The 24864-nt window shown below is 57.0% G+C and overlaps 1 protein-coding gene across 8 annotated transcripts in view; it reads left to right on the top strand.

Annotated features, from left to right (window-relative positions):
* The first annotated feature begins 354 nt into the window (after positions 1-354).
* ATP2A3 (ATPase sarcoplasmic/endoplasmic reticulum Ca2+ transporting 3) overlaps positions 355-24864 on the top strand; it is a 37389-nt gene continuing 12879 nt past the window's right edge. For 3 of the 8 annotated variants that reach the window (XM_035299497.3, XM_035299496.3, XM_035299503.3), the window contains exons 1-14: positions 355-615; positions 11097-11114; positions 11389-11471; positions 13745-13849; positions 14039-14177; positions 14817-14897; positions 14992-15077; positions 16752-17216; positions 19449-19537; positions 19691-19793; positions 21335-21466; positions 22202-22327; positions 23579-23797; positions 23882-24217. In XM_035299497.3, coding sequence (XP_035155388.2) covers positions 498-615; positions 11097-11114; positions 11389-11471; positions 13745-13849; positions 14039-14177; positions 14817-14897; positions 14992-15077; positions 16752-17216; positions 19449-19537; positions 19691-19793; positions 21335-21466; positions 22202-22327; positions 23579-23797; positions 23882-24217 — 2100 coding nt within the window. In that variant the 5' untranslated portion in view covers positions 355-497. Of the gene's footprint in view, positions 616-1221; positions 1349-11096; positions 11115-11388; positions 11472-13744; positions 13850-14038; positions 14178-14816; positions 14898-14991; positions 15078-16751; positions 17217-19448; positions 19538-19690; positions 19794-21334; positions 21467-22201; positions 22328-23578; positions 23798-23881; positions 24218-24864 lie in introns of those variants that run through there. The other 5 variants (XM_078372519.1, XM_035299499.3, XM_035299498.3 and 2 more) reach the window with 4 other exon arrangements.

The raw sequence follows: 24864 nt of genomic DNA, 5'->3' as shown, positions 1-24864 counted from the left end.
TCTCACAGGCTTTTGGGCTCCCTCTGAATCCACTTCGCAGAAGTCTAGCTGGGAAGCAGGGTGCCCCGGCCGGGGAGACCTCAAAGGCGACTCGCAGCCCAGAGCCAGGCGCTCCGCAGCCCGCCCCCGCTCTCGGACAGATCCCAACCCCAGCAGCTCTGCGGACCCGGACCAGGACCTCCCGCCCCGGGCCGCGCGCCCCGCCGGCGGCCTCAGTTTCCCCTCTGCCGCACTGGCTGGCTGGCGGGCTGGGAGGGCGGCCGGAAAGGGTGTGATGGGGGCGGGCCCCGCGCCGCCCCGCCCCGGGGAGGGAGCCCCGGGCGAAGCATCCTGGCCCGGGCGGGGGCCGCCGCCGCCACTGCCGTTGGGGAAGGTCCCAGCGCAGACATGGCCTTTCGCGGCGCCCACACGCGCCCTAGCCCACCGCGCTCCGCGCTGTAGCCCGGCGGAGAGGCGGCCTCGACGGTGCGGACGGCTCACAGGGCCGGGCGGGCGGCATGGAGGCGGCGCACCTGCTCCCGGCCGCCGACGTGCTGCGCCACTTCTCGGTGACAGCCGAGGGCGGCCTGAGCCCCGAGCAGGTGACCGAGGCGCGGGAGCGCTACGGCCCCAACGGTGAGCGCGCGGGCCTGGCAGGAGAGCGGGGCCGCGCGCGCGGCAGGCTCAGTTTCCCCTCCTGTCCCCGGCGACGGAGCGGTCCTCTCCCCACCCGGCTCTCGGCCCCAGCGGGCGGGCGGGCAGGAAGCGAGGGCTCCGGAAACCTCTTCCGATGCTCTTGCAGCACCCGGGGCTAGGCCGACACCTTCGCGGGCGCGGAGGGCTGGGGGCGGGTTCCAGCTTGGGAGACCCGACGCCTGGTACCCCCTGCGCCTGACACCTCCCGGACATCCCACCTGCACCACGGCCCCGTCCACCTTGTGAGCGTTTTCCACCCCATCCTGGATCGTACTCCATCCCCGCGCCGCGCCGCCCCCGCCGGCATTCTGCAGGTGCAGCGCTGACCCGTCCGTCGCCGGCCGCAGACTCAGGCTCAGCCTCCCAGCTGGCCCCAGGTCTCCCCTGAGAGCTCCAGAAAACGCCCGGGAAGGTGCCTCTCCTCAGCTAGCGGCCTTGGGGCCCCCACCCCCACCCCCCACCCCAGGTCTTCCTCTTTCTGAAGCGGATGTGGCTGGTGGAGTCGGTGGGGGCTTTGAACTGCTGAGGCGGGAGTCCCACCTTCCTGAGGTGGCGGAATCAAGGCCTCGGGGAGCTGCCAGGGAGGCCTTTCCCGTCTCTGAGCAGGGAGGGAGACTTCAGGCCCTTGCTGTTCGGGTGGAGGGGTAGCATTTCTTCGTCATCTCCTTCAGAGGTGAGTGGGGATCTTTTCTGCCAAAAGGCACATTGAGTGCCACTGGGTACTGTCCTAGTGTGGCCTGGCAATTTGGAGGTCCCATGAGGGTAGAAGATAGAGATGCCCTCCCCACGTCCCTTCAGGCAGGACCTGCCACCCCTTGCTCGTGCCCTCAGCACAGGGCAGAGTGTGAGCAGTCCCGGGAGAAACGTCCCCACCATCTCTGGGGTGCAGCCGGGGTCTGCATCCTTTGGGGACTTGGATTCTTTCCCTGTTGGTGTTCCCAGCCAGCCAGAGGGGAAGGTATTCCAGCTCTGGGATCCTATGACTTAGGCTAGCTCGGAAATTAGGAAGAACTGTCAGAAAAGGACTATTGGGTTTTGTATTGGTTTATGAAACCCACCTCTTATATAAATATTATCTTTCTGGAGCAGAAATCCTTTTTCAAAAAAATTAGTTGCTATATTTAGTTGAGCTGTGGGAGGAACTGGGGAGATAAATATTATTTAATATCCCCCATTAGTGACTTGGCAGTGAGGCTGTGCTTTGCTGCAGGGGAGCCGGGCAGCCTGGTCTGCCTCTGACCCTGGGGTGGGCTGGGGTGGGCTGAGGCAGGCAGATCTGGGGTCCTACTGCCTCTTCTGTGTTGCTGTAGCCTCAGCTTCGGAATGCTGATTCCTAGCCCTTGACCTGCCCCTGGAATTGCATAAATTCTGCTTCTGTGGGACTCCAGGCAAGGCCTGTCTCCATGGGGACATCATGTCTTCATTGGTCCAGCAGAGGAGAAACGGAGTGGGAGGGAGGAGCCCCAGCCTTCCCCACCAGTTCTTTGGTTAGCTGAGACCTTGGGGTGCCCTGGCCGCGGTGGGTCTGTGTGGGGTGATGGGGAAGGCTGTGGGCTTGATGTGGTGTGTTGGCCCTCAGAGGGTGGATGTGTGTTGGGTGTGATAGGGAAAGTTGGGGAGGGGTATTGCTGAGCTCCCCTGGGTCCTCTGGGCCTCGATAGTAGTAATAATAAAAGCTAATGTTCACTGAGCACTTACTATGTGCCAGGCACTATTCTCAGCATTTTTCACCTATTATCTCATTTCTTGCCCCAAAACAACTCCGTAAGGGAAGGACTGTTGTCATCCCCATTTTATACAGGAGGAAACGGAGGGACCTACACATTAAACCACTTGCCCGAGGTCACACAGTCGGTGGTGGAGCCAGCACTGGGTACCCGCTCCTCTCTAGGCCTCAATTTCCCCATCTGTACAAGAGCATCACAAGTTCCGCAGGCTCTGGAACCCTGGTGTTGGCACCTGTCTGGAAGTTTGGGTCAGCTGGCAGCAGCTATTTCAGCTTTGCCTCCAGGCTCCTGGGGTCCCCAGAAGGCGGTTCGCTCAGATCAGTGGTCGTGGTTGGGGGACTTTCAGGGCTCCAGAAGTCATGAGGTGAACAGAGGGGAGCCAGCTGTTCCTTCCTGCCTCACGCTTGCCGTGGCTTGAGGAGGAGGCGCAGATGTCCTAACACAGGTGTTGGGGTGGAGCTGAAGAGGCTTTGAAGCCTGGCCCTGCCCCTTCGTAGATGTTCGATGCTGGCTCAGCCTCTTTGCCTCTCTGTGCCTCAGTTTCCTCACTGTAAGTGAGGCCACCATAGAACCCATCTCCCAGCGTTGTTTGTGAGTCTTTAGTGAGGTCACAGACATCAAGTCATCCTTCCCCTTCACAGAAGAGGCAGGGGTGGGCTCTTGGCCACAAGCTGGGTGGCAGGGTGGGTCGGGCCTGTGGGTAGAAGGGACACCCCAGAGACCTGTGTTCTCCCCACCCTGTGAGTCTGTGCATCTGCAAGCTCTTTAGTGCTGGAAACCACAAGGAAGTCATTTGCCTAAGTCCTGAAGCTTGCAAATCTGCAGGGGGAGGGAGAAAGGGCGGCAGGGACTGGCGATCCCACCGCCACCCCCACTCTCCCACACTCCTCCCTCACTGCAGACAGACACTTCAGAGCTGGGGAGCCTCAGCAGTGCAGTCGGTGAGCATGCTAGCCTGGACCCCCTCCACTTGCACACAAAACACCACCTCTCCCAATCCCCAACAAAGAGAGGGCCGGGAGGCTCCTGACCCCAGCACCTCCTATGAGGCCACTTTGCAGGTGACAGAGGTACCCAGAGTGCAGCCTCCTTGGGGGGCTTTTGTATCTTTTTATTTATTTATTTATTTATTTATTATTTTGAGACAGTCTCGCTCTCTTGCCCAGGCTGGAGTGCAGTGGTGCAATCACGGCTCACTATGACCTCCACCTCCCAAGTTCAAGCGATTCTCTTCCCTCGGCCTCCTGAGTAACTGGAATTACAGGCACCCGCCACCACGCCCAGCTAATGTTTTGTATTTTTAGTCGAGATCGGGTTTCACCATGTTGGCCAGGATGGTCTTGATCTCCTGACCTCGTGATCCACCTGCCTCGGGCTCCCAAAGTGCTGGGATTACAGGTGTGAGCCACTGCACCCGGCCCTTTTTAATTTTTTTGAATAAAAATGTGCATAGTGCATCATTCAAGGGGTACAAAAGGTCCACAGCAAAGCCTCCAACCCTGTCCCCACCCACCTGTTGTTTCCCATCCTCCCCGTTTCTTGTGTGTGCTTCCCAAGACCGTCCGTGCAGACACACATCTGGAGCCGAGATCTGTGATCTTTTCCCACACGGAAGCGGGAGGAGGATGAGTGCCCTCTGCCCCTGCTTTGACCTTGATGGTCATTCTTGGAGCGGGTGCCAGGAGAAGCCTGGTCGGGCTTCCTCTTGGCTGTGGGGACTTCGCATGTGGCTTTTCCCTGACTTCTAGTGAGATTGTGTTGTCGGCAGCCTCTGCTATGACACGCAACGTTGTTGCCACATCATGTCATGCACTTGCCAATATCACCAAAGGCTACATTCCTGGAGGTGGAGCTGTGTGGGGTGCAACTGGGTGTGTTTTCAGCATTAAATTGTTCTCTGCAGTTGGGCTGGCTGACCGGCTTGTTCTCCACCACCTCGTCTTGCAGGGGTGGGATCAGGCGGTTTGATCTGTGCCTACAGAAGTGTCCCCTCTAGGTTTGCTATGCATTTTTCTGTTTCAAGTCACATCTTTTCATATGCTAAGGAGCCATCAAACGGGCTGTGCAGTACCTAAAGGGCCCGCCCCCTCCAGAGCCAGGCAACTTGGGAGTCGGGCAGATCCCAGGAGGTCTCCCAGGGTGGTCTCTGTTCAAGGGAGTGGGCAGGCCAGGCGGAACCTGCCTTCCTGGGCCACATGCTGCCTGTCTGCAGTGTGCACCTTGGCCCCAGGGCTGCCAGGTGGAGTAGGTGCTCCTGATTTAGATTCCTGCCGGCAGCCTCTTGGCTGTGGCCTTATTTGCTGCCCTCAAATAACTTCCAGGCCCTAGTTAGAACTGAAACTTGGGCAGCCCATATGCGTAGCCCACGGAAACCAGGCCAAGAGGAATGGAGGGTGTCAGGAGGAGGGGGTGATGTGGAGTGGCCCTGCTTGCTGGGTGGCCTTGGGCAGACTTGCCCCTCCTGGGACTTGCTACTCCTCAGGATAGCAGGGACAGGACCCTGAGGTCCCCTAAAGGCACTGCAGAATCTGAGAGTGTGTGTTTTGCCTGTAGCCCTTTGGAAGTTCGAGGTCTTTCACCCTTCACCCTAGTTTTCACTCACACTGGCCCCTGCTGGGCAGCTGAAGCCCCCCGGGGGGCAGCATCAGGCCTGCCCAGCCAGTCCCCCTCACCCTCTGGCACCCTAAGGCAGGGCCTGGTTTTTCCCACAGCGTAATCGGGCATTAGCTGCTGAGTAAACCCTTCATCCGCAGCTCCAGATGAGCCAGGTGTGCCGCAGGCCCCTCTGCAAACAGAGAACTACTTCCCAAGGCCCCGCAGCAGCCCCCGCACAGCTGGGTCAGGTGTCCTCTCTAGGTGGACCCGGGAGACACAGGCAGGGCCAGGTGGGCTGGGCAGGTCCTGCTCAGCCAGGGCCTGTCCCTGACTCTGCAAGTGACGATTTAATTGCTCTGCAAATTTACCTTTGAGGAAGACCTGGGTGAGTGCTAGCCTCTCCCGGCTGGAACTGACATTTAGAAGCTGAAATACCAGTTTTCAATGTTTCGAGAAGGAAGGAGTGGGGTGGATGAGGGAGCAGGTGGTGTGTGGAGCCTGGGGGCAAGTCAGAGCCATCTCCTACCCACTTCTCCCTGGCTCCGGACTGTGGGCTCAGGACCGAGGCTTGCACTGTGAAGCAACTGAATCAATTACTGTGAAGATTCAGCATCCACGTGGGGGTGACTCAGCCCCACCCCACCCTGGCGGTGCTCCAGTGTGGAGGGGGACCCCAGCACTGATGGCCAGTCAGAGAAGGGCACAGTGACGAAGCAGGGGAGAGGCTTTTCAGAGAAGCCTTCCTGGAAAGGGATTGAGATGATGAAATGGGACAGTACTGTGGAGAGAAGGCACAGCACAAGCCAAATATCGGAGGAGGAAGGCTGGCCGTGTTGCCTAGCACTTTGGGATCCTAGAACTTTGGGAGGCCGAGGCAGGCAGCTCACTTGAAGTCAGGAGTTTCAGGCCAGCCTGGCCAACATGGTAAAACCCTGTCTCTACTAAAAATAAAGATAAAAAATTAGCCAGGTGAGGTGGCAGCCACTTGTAATCCCAGGTACTCGGGAGGCTGAGGCAGGAGAATAGCTTGAACCCAGGAGGCTGAGGTTGCAGTGAGCCGAAGTCACGCCACTGCACTCCAGCCTGGGCAATAGAGCGAGACCCTGTCTAAAAAATAAATAAATAAATAAAAATATACGTGTGTGTGTGTATAAAATATATATAAATTATACATATATTTTATATGTATATATTGTTATATACATACATATTTTATTTATATTGTATTATATACATATACATATAATATATCTATACATACACACATATATATAAGCAGGGGAAGGTTTGTAAAACAGGGTTATCAACACATCATGCTGGACCCCATAAATATATGCAATTATGATTTGTCAATTATAAATAAACTAAGCAACAGGGGTGGCAACCCTGAGGCTTGGCGTCCAGAGGGACAGATGTACGCTGGGGTACACACATGAAGGGCAGGTGCGGGAGGTCCAGGAAGGCCCTGAACGCTGAGCTAAGGGTGGTGTTTATTCTGTAGGCCAAGGACAGCCCGGAAGCTCTATGAGCAGGACCGAGGTAGGGCCAGGCGTTCGTCACATACATTTACTGAGTATCTGCTGTGCACCAGGAGCCGCTTTGCCTGCTGGAGACACTGCACTTAGTCAAGTCCACTGCCTTAGAGCTTATATTCCAGCAAGCGGTGATGACTGCAGTTTGTGAGCTGTGAGCTGTGCCTTCTACCTGCTCTGTGGGTGCCATTCAATCTTCGCGCATCCTTGCGAGGCACTCACCATTATCACTCTCTTTTTGCAGATGGAGAAACAGGGGATTAGGTAACTTGCCTGTGGCCACGGAAGTACCGTGAGATAGAGCAGGATTCGAACTTGAGCCCTCTGGTCCAGATTCCTTGCTCTAAACCACAAAGCTTCTCTGGTCACCTGCCTTTTGTCCCCAGGACGGCAGGCCCAGGTCTGCACATTGGGCCTTCTTGACACAGGCCCTCTCAATCCGGCCACATGAGCCAGTGCAGGGTTCACTGTGGCAGAGGCTCAGATAAGAATAGTGGCCTGCCCCACTGTGGCTCTCGGAGAGAGTGGCACCTCCTGGTCCTGCCTCTGCTCCCTGCAGCCCAGTGGATGGCGCTGAGAGTGGGCAGAGCCAGGGCACTCTCCCGTGGAACAGATGGGACATCTGGCACTGCTGGAGGCCCAAGGCCACCATTTCAAGGGGAACTGTCTCAGTCCCCAACATGCAGCCTGTGGGGAGAACAAGGAGGGAGTCAGCGTCTTCCAGGAATGCCTGGGGGGGGGCTCTCCCAGCCCTGGGCTCCCTCCGTCACCCCTCATTCAAGTGAGCGGAGAGTAGGGTCCTTTGGGGGTGCATTTGAAGCAGACCAGGCCTGGGCAGGCAGAGCCCAGTAAGCCCCTCAGACACCATCAGGGAGGCCAGCAGGGCCTTTCAGACTGGAGGATTTGGGCTGTGGCTCTGGGGTCTCTACAGAGGGGCACGCCCATTGATGGGATGAGGGCGTCCAGCCCAATAATCGGGACATGGGATACCAAGGGTGTTCAGATGACCTTGGGTGGGCGGTAAAGAGAGTGGAGGAGGGAAGGCCGGACTGCCTGAGAGTCAGCACAGCAGGCCCACAGCAGGGGGTTGAGAACCAGGCGGCCTGCACCCAAAACCCTTCTCTGCCTCCCCGCCACTGTGTGACCCTGAACGAGTCACTCAACCTCTCTGTTGTGTGCTTTGTAAAATGGGCATGACAATGGCATCCTCCTTCCCAGCTTGTTTGAGGATCGTGAGCATATGGCACGAAAGGAGTTAGCAGGGTGTCTGGCACGCCGCCAGCCACTGCTGTTACCTCTGCTAAGCGCCTGGCACACTCGGTCCCTGGTGTCTTCCCATTGGTTGTCTGGAGATGACGTGGGAAGGTGCCTGGCACATTGCTTGGCAGGTGCTAGGTAAATGTGGCTCTTAGTAGTGATGATGGTGCTGGTCGCCACAGCAGCCCTTCAAGGTGGCTGTGCGTATCCCACCTCCCAAAGGAGGCTCAAGGCCTCACCAGGAGCAGGCTGTGGGAAGGACTCAGGGGCAGGTCGGGGCTCCCCCGGTGGGCGGCGTGAGAGCGGAGCCTTGCGGTGGAGCCAGGCTTGGGCGGAGGGGGCTATCAGTCAGGTTCAGCTACGTTACTGCAGCAATCACCTCCAAATCTCAGTGGCTTGAACGACCCAGAGGCTCATTTCTCACTCCTGCTGAGTGCTGGCAGCAGGCTGGGCATCGGGGGCTCTGCACCTTCCTCACCACCTCATAGGCTGCTGGCTGCTGTAGGAGAGTGTCAGAAGAGCTCCAGCCACTTGGCTCTTCACATTTAAATGCATGAAAATCAAAGTCAAATCAGAAATGAGTCACAGTGCAGGGGCTCACCAGCTGCATGTGGCTAGTGGTCCTGGCCAGCACAGAGAGAGGACACTTCTGCCATCACAGAACATGCTACTGCACAGTGACCTCTAGAAGTCCCCACCAAAAGTCAGTGTTCCATCCTGGCATGAGTACCCACCTTCTTCTCAAACCCACCTGGGGGCCATGAAGTGCCTTCCTACTATGTGTGTGCAAGGTAGGGAGAAACAGAAATATTTGGGGAACAGCATAATGAGCACTCAAGAGTGGGTCCCGGGTCAGGGTGGATCAGAGAGCAGGAGGGGAGATCATTCCCATGGAGAGAGAGAGAAAGGCAAACTGGGCTGGGCGCAGTGGCTCATACTTGTAATCCCAGCACTTTGGGTAGCTGAGGTGGGTGGATCACCTGCAGTCAGGAGTTCGAGACCAGCCAGGCCAACATGACAAAACCCCGTCTCTACTGAAAATACAAAAATTAGCTGTGCGTGGTGGTGGGTGGCTGTAATCCCAGCTACTGAGGAGACTGAGGCACGAAAATCGCTGGAACCTGGAAGACGGAGGTTGTAGTGAGCCAAGATTGCACCACTACACTTCAGCCTGGACAGTAGAGTGAGACTCCATCTCAAAAAAAATTAAATTAAATTAAAAAAGAGAAAGGAGAACTTGAGAGATCAGCCAGGGCAGGCAGGCAGCATCGTAGGGACCTTTGTGGGGAAGCACGGGGAATTGAGCTGGCACGGAGACCCCACGGCACGCTTTCTCACCCCAGGCCTCGCCCATTCCCAGAATAAATAAAGGTGAGAGTTCCAGGAGTCTCCCTGGTAGGGCACTGCACAGGCCCATGCATGTGCACGAGGTTAGCAACACCCTGATTCGAGGCTGGGGCATGGCTGAGGCAACCTCCAACGCACCCTGCTCCATTGGAGAATTGGCCCAAAAACCAGGCCTGGCTCTCCCCCCGCCTTTCCTGTTCACCTCAGCTAAATAGATCAGAAGGAAAAAGTCTGTTTGATTTTAATCTCTACGCAGGACACTGGAGATTACATTTTCCACAGAAAATGTCAGCCATTGCCTAAAATAGGACTTTAGAGAAAATGCTAGAAAGTGTAATTTTAGGCTCTGTGTTTCCCTCCTGGATTCCTGCAGTCCAGTGGGCTGCTTGATGCTCCCCAGGGTTCCGCTGCCAGGTGCAGACCCCAAAGCTTCAAACAGGTGGTCCGGGGAGAGGGCTCCATAGGAAAGAATGCCTGCAGGCAGAGACAGGTAGACAGAGCAGAGGACCCGTTTCCAGTGGCAGGAAGGACTAGGTGGAAGACAGCCAGCCTTGCTCTCCGCAGGGCTAGAAAGCTTTGGGGAGATGCCACAGATGTCTGGAGACTGTCCCTAGAGTGGCAAGGACAAGAGGAGGCAGGGCTCAGTTAGACAGCAGCCTGGAAAGGGGAAGCCTCTCCAAGCCACCCTCCAGGGCCCCGCTCCCACCTGTCTCCGCCCCCCACTCTCTAGCCATGTGGTCTTGCCCAGGCCGTGCCTCCACTCCGTTAAGCAGGACTGGACCTCCCTGCCGCCTGCCCTGCAGGCTGTAGAAATGATTCAGACTTCAGGAGCCGAGGCAGCCAGCTCTTCCTGATAGAAAAGGTGCTTCAGGAAATGTTGGAGATAAAAACCAGTGCCTAGGCCAGGCTTGGTGACTCATGCCGGTAATTCCAATACTTTGGGAGGCCGATACAGGCAGATCACAAGGTCGGAAGATCGAGATCAGCCTGGCCAACATAGTGATTTTTAAAAAAAATTTTTTAAAAATTAGCCAGGTGTGGTGGTGGGCACCTGTAATCCCAGCTACTAGGGAGGCCGAGGCAGGAGAATCGCTTGAACCCAGGAGGTGGAGGTTGCAGTGAGCTGAGATGGCACCACTGCACTCCAGCCTGGGCACAGAGTGAGCCCCGTCTCAAAACAAAAAAGCAGCTACAGTGTGGCTGGTGCTGTTGGAGTTTGAAAACAGCGTTCTTCACTGTGCTGGGTGGTACTGGGACTGGGTATGGGGGGGCTGGGGGTCTTCACTGAGTTGCCCGGGGTGCAGGGCCAGGGCGGGGGACTGCACCATGGGAGGGATCCTTACTGCAGGGTGCTGGCTGCTGGGGTCCTGTCCAGGGGAAGCCCCCCGTGCAGTGGGGTTCAGCAGGCTGGTGCAGCTGCAGACCTTGGCCAGCTGGTCCTAGGGGAGCCAGGATGCCAGAGGCCAGGTGAGCAGAAGGAGCCTGAGCCATTGTTCTCCTTTGAGGGAGGGGCTGCCTTGCTGTGAGGATGGGGGTTGTTGAACAGAACCGTGCAGCCCTGTGAGGAAGGGCTATGCAGCGAGCCATGAGAACAGCCCACTCTCCACGTGACCTGGGAGGGGGAGTTCCTCTTTTCTAGACCTCAGTTTCCCCTCTAGGAATGGGGCAGGGAGGGGCTGGACTGGAGGGGCTGGAAGGACCCTCTTGGCTCTGATCCTATCTCAAGATGAGCCAAGACTCCCTTGGCTCGTCTTCCTTAATCTGCGTGGGGTGGGGTAGAGGGGTAGAGGCATTTGGGATCAAACCGTCCATTCTGTGACCTGAGAGAGGCCTGAGGACACATCCAGACTTCGGTGGGGACCTGGGTGGGCACTTCGGGAAGATGCTACCAGGCTCCCCTGAGGCCCCTGCTGACCCTCCTCTCTTGTCTCCTCATGGCTCTGTGGCTGCCTGGATCCTGCAGAGCTCCCGACCGAGGAAGGTAAGGCTGGCACTGGGAGGCTGGCACCAGGGTGGGCCACCAGGCCACAAGACAGCTTTCCTGGGTAGTTCACTGTCAGATTGTGACTCCCTCTCCCAGCAAGGGAGGTCTTGCTGAGTGCCCCAGGATCACCCACCTGTGCCTCTCAGTGACCTGGGTTCTCCGTCTTCCGAGTGCAAGAGAGAACAGGCCGGGAGGTCTCCGAGGCCACCGCAGCTCTGAGTGGGAAGGGTCAGTGGTGGGGGCCAGCCTCACGCGTGCTCCCCATCCCCAGGGAAGTCCCTGTGGGAGCTGGTGCTGGAACAGTTTCAGGACCTCCTGGTGCGAATCCTGCTGCTGGCCGCCCTGGTCTCCTTTGTAAGTACCGCCCTGCCTGCCACCCCGTGGTTGGGGGTAACCTGGAGGGAGAGCCAGGCTGGGCAGCGCTCAGAGACCCAGGAGCCTAGCCCTGTCCTCCACACTGTGGGGGTCCTGGGCTGGCTCCCCGGCCTTACCTGGCCCTGCCCTGCTCAGACTTCAGCCTCCCTTGCCTGAACCTCATGGACCCTACCCTAGGCTCCTGGCTCCCACCTGACCCCTCGATCCATCTTACCCTCTGGCTCTCAGCCAGCTCTCCAACTCACATCTGCCTCTGCCCTGCCCTGCCCTGCTGGGGACTAGGCCTGCTCTACCTCAGCACTACTGAAATTTTAGACCAGATAATTCTTGTTGGGGTGGGTGAGGGGGCTTTCCACTGTGGGATGTTTAGTGGCATCCCGAGACTCTACCCACCAGATGCCAGCAGCACCTCTCAAGTGTGACCACAAAAATGTCTTGTTTTTTGGAGATAGAGTCTTGTTCTATCGCCCAGGCTGGAGTGCAGTGACACAATCTTGGCTCACTGCAACCTCCAACTCCCAGGTTCATGCAATCCTCCTGCCTCAGCCTCCCAAGTAGCAGGGATTACAGGTGCCCGCCACGACACCTAGCTAAATTTTTTGTATTTCAGTAGAGATGGGGTTTCACTGTGTTTCCCAGGCTGGTCTCGAACTTCTCAGGCAATCTGCCCAGCCTCAAAAATGTCTAAGTAGACATTTTTGTCTACTTACACAGCCAAGCCTGATGGCTCATGCCTGAAATCTCAGCACTGGGGGATGCTGAAGCAGTAAAATCACTTGAGCCCAGGAGTATGGGACCAGCCTGGGCAACATAGGGAGACCCTATCTCCACAAAAAATACAAAATATTAACTGGGTGTGGTGGTGCAGGCCTGTGGTCGCAGCCCCTCTGGAGGTTGAGGCAGGAGAACTGCTTGGGCCTGAGAGGTCAGAGCTGCAGGGAGCCATGATCACACCACCGCGTTCCAGCCTAGGCAACAAAGCAAGACCCTCTCTCAAAAATATAAACATGTCTTTGGACATTGCCAAATGTCCCTGGGGGGCACATTGCCCTGCCTGAGTGCTGCTGCCATAACCTCTCCTGTGGCTCCCAGTGCCCCCCAGGTGGACTTGGGGCCTGAACCTCTGGCAGCCTCCTCCCGGCTGCTGCCTCCTCTTGCTCTTCCTTCATTCCTGCTGATGCTCCGCTGGCCACCGTGCTTTGAATACGTGCATCAGAATCACCTGGGCTTGGCTGGGTGCGGTGGCCCACGCCTGTAATCGTAGCACTATGGGAGGCTGAGGCTGGTGGAACACCTGAGCTCAGGAGTTCGAGACCAGCCTGGGCAACATGGTGAAACCCCGTCTCTACTAAAATACAAAAAAATTAGACTGGCATGGTGGCGCACACCTGTAGTCCCAGCTACCTGGGAGGCTGAGGCATGAGAATTGCTTGAACCTGGGAGGCGGAGGTTGCAGGGAGCTGAGAACGAGTCACTGCACTCCAGCCTGGGCAACAGAGCAAGGCTCTGTCTCCCCCACCAAAAAAAAAAAAAAAAAGAATCTTTAGGCTCTTTGACACACAGATGACGGGCCCCACCCCAGAATTTCTCACTAAGGAGATCTGGAATGGGCCCCGACCTCCTCATTTCTTTTCCTTTTTTTTTTTTTTGAGACGGAGTTTTGCTCTTATTGCCCAGGCTGGAGTGCAATGGCTCAATCTTGGCTCACTGCAACCTTCGTCTCCTGTTTCAAGCCATTCTTCTGCCTCCACCTTCTTAGTAGCTGGGATTACGGGCGCCCAACACCACACCCGACTAATTTTGTATTTTTAGTAGAGACAGGGTTTCTCCATGTTGGTCAGGCTAGTCTTGAACTCCTAACCTCAGGTGATTCACCTGCCTCAGCCTCCCAAAATGCTGGGATGACAGGAGTGAGCCATCCTGCCCGGCCGAGAACTACATTTCTTACCAGTTCTCAGGCGCTGCTGCTGCTGGTCTGGGGACCACACTGAGCAGCTGTGCTCCAGACAGACAGTAAGGCCTCGGTGGGCAGCCCTACAACTGCCCCACACCCTTGAAGGTTGGCCCGGGTGGGGTGGTCACTCCTGTGCGGCGGGCATCCTTCTCAGAGAAGTGGCCCTCTCCAAGCCCAAGGCTCCACAGTGGCATCTTCCCAAAGCAGGACAGCAGACAGGAGGTAGGGGGTGCCAAGGAAAAGGACAGCAGACCCCATCCCGCAGCAGGGCCCAAGCTCACCCACTGTGACCCTGCAGGTCCTGGCCTGGTTTGAGGAGGGCGAGGAGACCACAACCGCCTTCGTGGAGCCCCTGGTCATCATGCTGATCCTCGTGGCCAATGCCATCGTGGGCGTGTGGCAGGTGGGAGGTGCTGGGGCGGGACCGGGTCAGGGGTCTCCCAGCCACTAGGAGTGCCCCCACCTGGTGCCAGAGAACTGCAGGCCCTTCTGCTTCTGGCTCCATCCCAGGCCCCAGGGAGTCGCTCTACGGGGGTGGCCTGCAGGAGTTGGGCAGCGGGGACAGACCGCCCGCCTGCCTTCTGCCCTGCAGGAATGCAACGCTGAGAGTGCCATCGAAGCCCTGAAGGAGTATGAGCCTGACATGGGCAAGGTGATCCGCTCGGACCGCAGGGGCGTGCAGAGGATCCGCGCCCGCGACATCATCCCAGGGGACATTGTAGAAGTGGCAGGTATGCCAGGGGCCTCCTCCTTTTATTCTATTGTCTTTTATTTCTGAGACGGAGTCCCGCTCTGTTGCCCAGACTGGAGTGCAGTGGCACGATCTCGCTCTGTTGCCCAGACTGGAGTGCAGTGGTACAATCTCAGCTCACTGCAACCTCCGGCCTCCCAGGTTCAAGCAATCTTCCTGCCTCAGCCTCCCCTAGGGGCCTCCTCCTTTTATTTTATTTTATTTTTACTTATTTATTTTTTTGAGATGGAGTCACAATCTGTCACTCAGACTAGAGTGCAGTGGCAGGATCTCGGCTTACTGCAACCTCCGGCCCCCCAGGTTCAAGCAGTCCTCCTCCCTTAGCCTCCCATAGGGGCTTCCTCCTTTTATTATGTGGGCCTGAGAGCCCCATCCGTCTCTGTGCTTCCATTCTGGCTGTTTATATAGAGGGGGTGGCCGTCAGATCCCTCCAAAGCCCTTTGGCCAAAACCCCATTGGACAGATGAGACTGTGGGCCAGAGGGACAGGGGTCCACCAGAGCCACCACAGCTCAGGCACCCAGCGCCCAGCCCTGGCCTTCAGTCCTGGGAACCCTTCTGGCTTTTCCCAGCCAGTGGTGCCCAAAGCCACCCTCAGCCAAGCCATTCTCCGTGCACAGTAGGGGACAAGGTGCCTGCTGACCTCCGCCTCATCGAGATCAAGTCTACCATGCTGAGAGTGGACCAGTCCATCCTGACGGGTGAGGCCCCCCCGGAGGCTGGGACTTTGTGGGTCTGGACCAGGGGATGGGCGTGTCTTCATGTGAGGCTTCTCATCTCTAACTTCGTGACCAGGTGAATCTGTGTCGGTGACCAAGCACACAGAGGCCATCCCAGACCCCCGCGCTGTGAACCAGGACAAGAAGAACATGCTGTTTTCTGTAAGTCTCTGAAACGTCTGGGGCCTTTGCCCAGACAATGATAAAAATAATATTAAGATTATTACTTATTTTCCAGCCCTGTTGTCCAGGTTGGAGTGCAGGGGCACAATCTTAACTCATCGCAACCCCTGCTTCCCAGGTTCAAGCTACTTTTGTGCCTCAGCTTCCCAAGTAGCTGGGACTGTAAGCGCATGCCATCATGCCCAGCTAATTTTTATTTTTAAGAGTCTTGCTCTATCACCCAGGCTGGAGCGCAGTGGCCCAATCTTGGCTCACTGCAACCTCTGCCTCTTGGGTCCAAGCGATTCTCCTGCCTCAGCCTCCTGAATATCTGGGATTACAGCCACCACACCCGGACAATTTTTGTATTTTTAGTAGAGATGGGGTTTCACCATGTTGGTCAGGCTGGTCTCAAACTCCTGACCTTGTGATCCGCCTGCCTCAGCCTCCCCAAGTGCTGGGATTAGAGGCGTGAGCCACTGCGCCCAGCCTGACATTAGGATTAATCAGCTAAAGTCCTACAGGGAAGAACCTTATCAATTTTTGACAAGACATGCAAGTTTATAGTAATAATCATAGCTTGTGTTTACTGGGGGTGACGTGCCTGGCACTGTTCTAAGCCCTTTACTCATATTGGTTAATTTAATCCTTACACCAACTATTTGAAGCAAGTACTCTTGTTATCCTTGTTACCTATATTTTCCAGCAAAGTTGCCCAAGTTCACATAGCCAGTGAGTGGCAGAGCTGGGACGAACGCAGACATCCTGACTCTAGAACTTATCTGCTGGGAGACCCTGCTTTCTTCTGGAAGGGCAGAGCCTCCCTATAATCACCCAGCAGAAATCCTCTAGAGGAAAGAGGTCGGCCAAAGTGGCGGAAGATGGTGGGAACAGTCCCCTCTCAGATAGGAAAACCAACCCACAATGCATGGTGCCTGGTCGACCCGGCTCTTCTCAGGGTTGATCTTTGGCGGGAGAGATCTGCCTCTGTGGCTTCAGAGAAAGTTAGCAAGTGATACTTACACCTGCCCAGCAACAGCCTGAGACTAGCAAGAAGCATTTGGGGCCACAAGGAGGGGTCAGGCCAATGAGACAATGGCCCAGGCCACCAAGTTATAAGGGGATAGAAAACTTCCTGGAAGTGAAGAGGGATCGAGAAAGTGAAACTCACCCAGAACTCTTCTGTTTTGAAACAGAGTGTCACTCTGTCACCTAGGCTGGAGTGCAGTGGAGCAATCATGGCTCACCGCAACCCACCTCCTGGGTTCAAGCAATACTCCCGCCTCAGCCTCCCATGTAGCTGGGATTACAGTTGCCCGCCACCATGCCAGGCTAATTTTTGTATTTTTAGTAGAGCGGGGTTTCACCATGTTGGTCAGGCTGGTCTCAAACTCCTGACCTCAGGTGATCTGCCAGCCTGGGCCTCCCAAAGTGCTGGGATTACAGGCGTGAGCCACCGTGCCTGGCCAATCCCTGCCTTCTTAGAGCTGCACTATCATGGGAAGGCAGTAGTGACCCTATACATAGCTACCGAAGTCTGGAAGCACTAGTGAGACCCACAAAAAGCAAGCCAGGCAGAAGGATAAGTGGCTTACTCCGGCCTGAGGGAGTTAGGGGTCTTGGGCCCATGGTTGGCCTCTGAGCAGCTTTTTCCTTGTCTCTCCCTTGGCCCAGGGCACCAATATCGCATCAGGCAAAGCAGTGGGTGTGGCAGTGGCCACGGGCCTGCACACAGAGCTGGGCAAGATCCGGAGCCAGATGGCGGCGGTGGAGCCCGAGCGGACCCCACTGCAGCGCAAGCTGGATGAGTTTGGGCGGCAGCTGTCCCATGCCATCTCCGTGATCTGTGTGGCCGTGTGGGTCATCAACATCGGCCACTTTGCTGACCCAGCCCACGGTGGCTCCTGGCTGCGCGGTGCTGTCTATTACTTCAAGATCGCTGTGGCCCTGGCCGTGGCCGCCATCCCCGAGGGCCTCCCGGCTGTCATCACTACCTGCCTGGCACTGGGCACGCGGCGCATGGCACGCAAGAATGCCATCGTGCGAAGCCTGCCCTCTGTGGAGACCCTGGGCTGCACCTCAGTCATCTGCTCTGACAAGACGGGCACGCTCACCACCAATCAGATGTCTGTCTGCCGGGTGAGTGACGGCCAGCTTGGTGTTGCTGTGCATCGCTGGCAGACTGGGCTCTCTCTGTGGGTCTCTCCCCAACCTCCTTTTAGGTGAGGGATGGAGGAGATAACCTGTGGGCTGTCCCTTGGCACAGAGCAGGTCCAGGTTTTCATGAGATGACAGGGAGGCTATCGCAAACTATGGCTGGTGGCCACATGTCACTGAGTCCTGTGCGTAACTGTGGGGCCCTGGCCAGGTTGCTGACAGTCTGTGAACCTCAGTCTCATCAGAAGCCTGGCTGTGTGAGCCCTGCTAGTAACCATAAAGGACGCAGGAGAGGCTCAACTTCAGCCTCGGTGTAGGCGCCATGCTGGCCCAGACCCGGGTTCCATCCTGCCCCAACATGATTCTGTACAGTCCATGCCCGTCACCAGATAAGCCAGCTTCAGTAACCTGGGAAGGGCCAGGGCAGGAATTATTCATTCCTGGGCACTTGATCCCACATCCTGGGCCCGCTGCCTACATTGCCAAGGGATTCTTGCTGAGACTTCAGCCGGCCCATGGGGCAGAAGGCTCCTCCTGACCCAGCAGGTGGGTGGATGTGGAGATGGTAAAAGGCTAGGGGTTCTCCACCCTTCCAGGTCCCCCACGGCCCCTCTGTCACCCCTGCTTCCACAACTGCCCACTGGGCTTGGAAACCCAGGCTCTCTATTCTGAGACCCTAAGGCCCCTCTAGGAGCCCATCAGCGGCCGCCGTAGGGGAGGGTGCTAACCAGCTTTACTGTCCTGCTAAAAGCCCTAGTAGGATTTTATTTAAACAGAGTCTTTCTTGACTAGCAACAATTTTTTTTTTTGAGACAGAGTCTCATGCTGTTGTCCAGGCTGGAGTGCAGTGACATGATCTGAGCTCATTGTAATCTCTGCCTCCTGGGTTCAAGCGACTCTCCTGCCTCAGCCTCCCAAGTAACTGGGACTATAGGCGTGCGCCACCACACCTGGCTAATTTTTGTATTTTAGTAGAGACAAGATTTCTCCATGTTGGCCAGGCTGGTCGGTAACTCCTGACCTCAGGTGATCCGCCCACCTTGGCCTCCCAAAGTGCAGGGATTACAGGCCTGAGCTACCATGCCCAGCCCTAATTAAGTTTTTTTTTTTTTTTTTTTTTTTTGAGACAGTCTCACTCTGTCAGCAGGCTGGAGTTCAGTGGCATAATCTCGGCTCACTGCAACCTCTGCCTCCCCAGTTCAAGCAATTCTCCTGCCTCAGCCTCTGAGTAACTGGGATTACAGGTGCCTGCCACCATGCCTGGCTAATTTTTGTATTTTAGTAGAGACAAGATTTCACCATGTTGGCCAGGCTGGTCGGTAACTCCTGACCTCAGGTGATCCGCACTCCTTGGCCTCCCAAAGTGCAGGCATTACAGGCCTGAGTCACAGCATCCAGCCCTAATAAAGATTTTTAAAGCTCTGTGTAGGGAAGTTGTAGAGGCCTCATGTGCTGGATGCTGGGCTGTGCTTGCTGGGGGACTGCCGCAGGAGCAGGCAGGAGAGTGGGAAGGAAGGGGCATTGATTATGCATCTCCTGGGTGCTGGGCTGGCCATTTGCTTGAAAATGTGCAGCAAAGTCATGTCCAGAAGCAAGAACCATCTCCCCAGCAGAGCTGGCCAAACAGACAAAGAAATAGGCACCCTGGGCCCAGTAAGCCCCTGTCCCTGAGGTGCACAGGTAGGGGCTGGGTGATCAGCAGGCCTGTGTCGGGGCTCACTCTCTGACATCTCTGGGCTAGAGGGGTCTGTGCCTCAGAGCAGCCTGTTGCTTTCCTCCCCTGAAGGCCAGGAACTCATATCCTTGAAGGCAAAAGAGGGATGATTTCCATGTTACCCGGGGAGAAACGGGGGCTCAGCTGTTTGGTCAGGGGTCACAGTGAGATGAGCAGGCTTTCTGCCTAGCTCAGGGCTCCCTCAAGCTGGCAGCTGCCCCCAGGGAATGGAAGAATCTGCCATAAATCCCTCAGAAGCCCAGGACTTTTGGACAAACCGGAGTGGGACACACCTGGGCAGAGCAGACAGTCCCCACCTGAGCCTGGACACTGCCTTCTGTCTCCCTCGTGGTGGGGACGGATGCCCAGGCCGATTTGGCTCTTAGTGGGGTAGGGGGCCTGGAGGAACCCACCCAGGGGTCAGGCTTTATTCACACTGGCCGCCCAGGAAGGAAGGAGGCGACCCCTCCCCAGCCTGAGCATGCCCCTGCGCTCCCCAGATGTTCGTGGTAGCCGAGGCCAAAGCGGGCTCCTGCCTTTTGCACGAGTTCACCATCTCGGGTACCACCTATACCCCCGAGGGCGAAGTGTGAGTTCCGGGCCCGGGAACTGGTGGGCGGGGCGGCCTGGGGGCGGGGCCTCCCGAGGTATCCGTGGGAGTCCCCGGAGACGGGGTGAAGAGGCGGAGCCCCTTCCTGAGGCGGGGCCAAGGTCCTCGTAGTGACCCCCTCCGGATCCGCAGGCGGCAGTGGGAGCGGCCGGTGCGCTGCGGCCAGTTCGACGGGCTGGTGGAGCTGGCGACCATTTGCGCCATGTGCAACGACTCAGCGCTGGACTACAACGAGGTGGGCCCCACCCCTTTTCATGACCTTCCTAGTATCCAGGCCACCCAGACAGACCCTTTTCCCAGCCTCAAAGCTCCCAGGGTTGGCGGCCCTTGCCCCCTGGGAGTGCCACACCCAGGAAGCATGGTAACCCCGGTGCACCCCTCTCCGCTGCCCCTCCCTTTCTTCAGACAGGCTTCAGAACCCTCCCTCTGGGGCTCCAGGGCTGTTGGGGACTGCCATGGAAAGGGCTGAAGGGCTGGGGATACCTGGTGGGGAGAAGAGATTTGGGGAACAGGACCAAGAAAGTGTTTAAAGCAGCCGAGCGCATTGGCTCGTGCCCGTAATCCCAGCACTTTAGGAGGCCAAGGCGGTCGGATCACGAGGTCAGCAGTTCGAAACCAGCCTGGCCAACTTGGTGAAACCCATCTCTACTAAAAATAAATAAATAAAAAATTAGTTGGGCGTGCTGTCACTCGCCTGTAATCCCAGCTACTAGAGACATTGAAGCAGGAGAATCACCCGAACCCGGGAGCTGAGTTTGCAGTGAGCAGAGATCATGCCACTGCACTCCAGCCAGGCCGACAGAACGAGACTGTCTCAAAAAAAAAAAGTGTTTAAAGCAGAAGACACAGCCCACAAAAGGCCCACATTCAGTTAAAGCCTCTGTGACTTCGGCATTGACCACCGTTCACGTGGCTGCAGCAGTGGAATGGGGCATGTGGCAGGATGCATCTGCTCAAGGGAGGTCCTTGGCCAGGCCCAGTCTGCTCCAAGGCCAAACTGGGGGCAGTAGAACATCACTTGAGTAGTAGAGTTACATGGTCAGATGAGCATTCACCGCAGCTTCTGTGTGGAGGACAGACAAACAGGACCGGAGCCGGGGAGGGCTGTGTGGTCATTTAGGCCAGAGAGATGCTGGCTGAGCCCTGGCTGGAACCTCAGGGAGAGGGGAGAAAGCATGGGTCAGCGACATTTAGGAGCCGAGAATCCTGTGGCTCAGTGACTGGTTAGTGAAAGAGAGAGGGAGGAGGCCGGGGTGGCTCCTGGTTGCTGTCCTGGCTGGGGCTGTGTCTGGAGTGGCAACTACAGGGAGTGGGAGAGGTGGCTTGAGTGGCCCCCAGAGAACAAGGTTCAGCAGGCAGCGAGCGGTTGGACATGTGGGCTTGGAGCTCAGCAAGGGATCTTGGCGGGGTATGCACAGGCAGTCATGAGCACGTGGAGCTGGAGGCAGGAGGCACGTGGTCCCAGCGAGAGCAGGTGGGAGGGTAGGAGCAGGCCCAGACAGCAGACACCCAAAGGAGGCTGGCAGAAAGTGGACAGAGATGCAGGCGGAGGGCAGGGAGGGTGTGTGGCCATCGATGCTGGGTGGGAGGCTAGATGTCAGTATCAGACACCACCCTGACCCCAGGGCGGCCAGGCTGGGAAGGACTCACAGGCCCACACACAGGAGGTTACACGGAACTCCAGCAAAGGCAGCGTCCAGGGCAAAGAGTGAGTGAGGCTGGGGACGCTGGCTAGAGGCGGCCTGCCCTTCACTCCTATCCCCCAATCCTTGCCAGGCCAAGGGTGTGTACGAGAAGGTGGGAGAGGCCACGGAGACGGCTCTGACTTGCCTGGTGGAGAAGATGAACGTGTTCGACACCGACCTGCAGGCCCTGTCCCGGGTGGAGCGAGCTGGTGCCTGCAATGCGGTGAGCGGGGATGGGGCTTCTGGGACATCTGGAGAAGGCAGAGAGAACACCAAAGGCTTTTCTCTTTTAATGAAAGCATTTATTATGTCTCCAAAGATAAATGTGTAATATATTACACATGAAAAACTAACAAAGAGAGTTTCGCTCTTATGGCCCAGGCTGGAGTGCAATGGCTCGATCTCAGCTCACCACAGCCTCTGCCTCCCGGGTTGAAGCAATTCTCTTGCCTCAGCCTCCCGAGTAGCTGGGATTACAGGCATGTGCCACCATGCCCGGCTAATTTTTGTATTTTTAGTAGAGATGGGGTTTCACTCTGTTAGTAAGGCTGGTCTCAAACTCCTGACCTCAGGTGATCCGCCCACCTCAGCCTCCCAGAGCACTGGGATTACAGGCATGAGCCACTGCACCTGGCTGACAGTGAAGTCTGGGGAGGCTTTTGGGAGGAGGAAGGACATCTAAATCCTAGTAAGACTTGGCTAGGGAGCAAAGCGGGGAGAAGGCTGAGTGTGGACAAGGGTTTGGAGTTGGGCTGCACACAGCGTGGTCAGGGAATGGCAACTGACTGCCATTTCTGGGGCTGGAGAGGAAAGTGGGGGCCTTAAATGGCAGAGTCAGAGGAGTATAGATGTTACCCCACAGATGGCAAGAGGCCTTCTGGGGGCCAGGCAGTTGGTGGGAGAGCAGGCGAGGGTCGCTGGCTCTGTCCTTCCTGCCCTGACCTACCTGGACCTGCAGGTCATCAAGCAGCTGGTTCGGAAGGAGTTCACCCTGGAGTTCTCCCGAGACAGGAAGTCCATGTCGGTGTACTGCACGCCCACCCGCCCCCATGCTGTGGTCCAGGGCAGCAAGATGTTTGTGAAGGTGGGGCTGCCCGTCCGGCCTGTGCCCCTGCACACCAAGGGAAACCTGGCCATCCAAGCTCCTCTGTGGGCCCGTCTCCCTGCGAATGGCAGGGTTGGTTTAGAAGTTCTCAGGAGCCCCTTTTGCCTCTAACTGGTGGAATACCCTTGGTGTTCTGTGTTTTGGAAACTGAGTCCCAGGGAGGGAAAGGAATCAGCCCCCGTGCACATCACCGTCTGCGGCATCTCCCGTTGCTGCTCCCAGACACGAGGCGGGACACACAGCTCAAGCTTCACCCTGCACGGGAGCTGTTAGCTCCTTTTGAAATGAAATGGCTTCTGTGCTGGGAGCTCCAACCATTGTGAAAAGTTAATTTCTGGGTGACCTTTCAGGAGCAGGAGAAGCCATTGAAGGAGCTTGAAAGGCTCTTCCTAGACCCGGGGTGAGGTCTGGGGTGAGACCTGAGGCCACTGAAGGGCCTGTCTCCCCTGGACCTCCTTCCCAGTGCTGTGCGCTGCCACACCTTGTATGCGGCTCTGTTTCTGGTCCCCTGCAGGGCTCAGCCTGCCTCCCTGCTGCTGAGGCTACTACCCAGTTGGAACCAGTGTAGCACCAGGGAGGCTGGGCCGGCAGGGACGCCATTCCCACCCCACCTGCAAAGCCGAACCAAGCCAAGCCCTCCCCTACTCCTATGGGCTGGCAGGGGAGGGCTTCACTTGGTTGGTGGCTGAACCCACCCCAGCACCCTCCCCACCCCATTCCCTTTAGATTGTCTCACAGGGGGGCCCACTTGGTTCTCATGCTGAATTTACTTTATTTATTTATTTATTTATTTTGAGACGGAGACTCGCACTGTTGCCAGGCTGGAGTGCAGTGTTGTGATCTCGGCTCACTGCAACCTCTGCCTCTGGGGTTCAAGCGATTCTCCTGCCTCAGCCTCCCGAGTAGCTGGAACTACAGGCACGCACCACCACACCCAGCTAATTTTTGTATTTTTAGTAGAGATGGGGTTTCACCATGTTGGGCAGGGTGGTGTCGATCTCTTGACCTCATGATCCGCCCGCCTCAGCCTCCCAAAGTGCTGGGATGACAGGCGTGAGCCACTGCACCCAGCCCTTTGAACTTTCAAATAATGGATTCTGGTCCCTGCCTTGCGCCTGTAGCACTGGGTGGCCTTTCCCCTTATCTGGGTCTAGTTTCCTGAGTTTGGGCAGGAGGGAGGGGAGGGGCCCTGACTGATATGCTGCCTCCTTTCCCGCTCCTGCCTTGCAGGGGGCTCCTGAGAGTGTGATTGAGCGCTGTACCTCAGTCCGAGTGGGCAGCCGCACAGCACCCCTGACCCCCACCTCCAGGGAGCAGATCCTGGCAAAGATCCGGGATTGGGGCTCTGGCTCAGACACGCTGCGCTGCCTGGCCCTGGCGACCCGGGACGTGCCCCCGAGGAAGGAGGACATGGAGCTGGACGACTGCAGCAAGTTTGTGCAGTACGAGGTGGGTGCGGGGCCGATCCTCCCTGGGCAGATGGCAGGTCAGGGATGGGCGTCGGCCCCACGTGAATCTGTCTCCTCCCTACAGACGGACCTGACCTTCGTGGGCTGCGTGGGCATGCTGGACCCGCCGAGGCCTGAGGTGGCTGGCTGTATTGCACGCTGCCGCCAGGCGGGCATCCGCGTGGTCATGATCACCGGGGATAACAAAGGCACTGCTGTGGCCATCTGCCGCAGGCTCGGCATCTTTGGGGACACGGAGGACGTGGTGGGCAAGGCCTACACGGGCCGCGAGTTTGATGACCTCAGCCCCGAGCAGCAGCGCCATGCCTGCCGCACCGCATGCTGCTTTGCCCGTGTGGAGCCCACACACAAGTCCCGCATCGTGGAGAACCTACAGTCCTTTAACGAGATCACTGCCATGGTGAGGGCACAGCCTGGAGCCCAGGAGAGGCTGACGAGCGGGGCCACAGGGCGCAGAAAGAGCAAGCTGGGCAGCGCTCCCCTCGGCCTCATGCTTAGCTTTCCTAACGCCTTGTTAGTATCTTATTTGTTTATTTATTGAGACAGAGTCTTGCTCTGTGGCCCAGGCTAGAGTGCAGTAGCGTGATCTTGGCTCACTGCAGCCTCTGCCTCCTGGGTTCAAGCGATTCTCCTGCCTCAGCCTCCTGAGTAGCTGGGCTTACAGGCACCCACCACCACACCCAGCTAATTTTGTAATTTTTTTTTTTAGTAGAGACAGGGTTTCACCGTGTTGGCCAGGCTGGTCTCAATTTTTTGACCTTGTGATCCACCCACCTCAGCCTTCCAAGTGCTGGGATTACAGGCGTGAGCCATGGCGCCCGGCCTTCTAACATGTTATTACCAAAAAATTCAAATACAAAGAGAGATTTAAATAATGTTTCTTTGAGCCAGGTGCCCAGAACGCTGACCTCCAGACTCACCCAGTCCTTTTCCTTGACCTTAACCCTGACCCATGGCCCAGCCTTGATCTTCATGCCAGCCTTGACTGCAGCTGTGACCTGGTTCTTGATCCTATCTCTGACAGCTATGCGGATTTGCCCCTGACCT

Source organism: Callithrix jacchus, chromosome 5, assembly GCF_049354715.1.
Source record: "Callithrix jacchus isolate 240 chromosome 5, calJac240_pri, whole genome shotgun sequence".
In the NCBI taxonomy this organism is placed as follows: Eukaryota; Metazoa; Chordata; class Mammalia; order Primates; family Cebidae; genus Callithrix; species Callithrix jacchus.
Note: the sequence above shows the minus strand (reverse complement) of the source record. Positions and strands in the feature narration are given on the sequence as shown.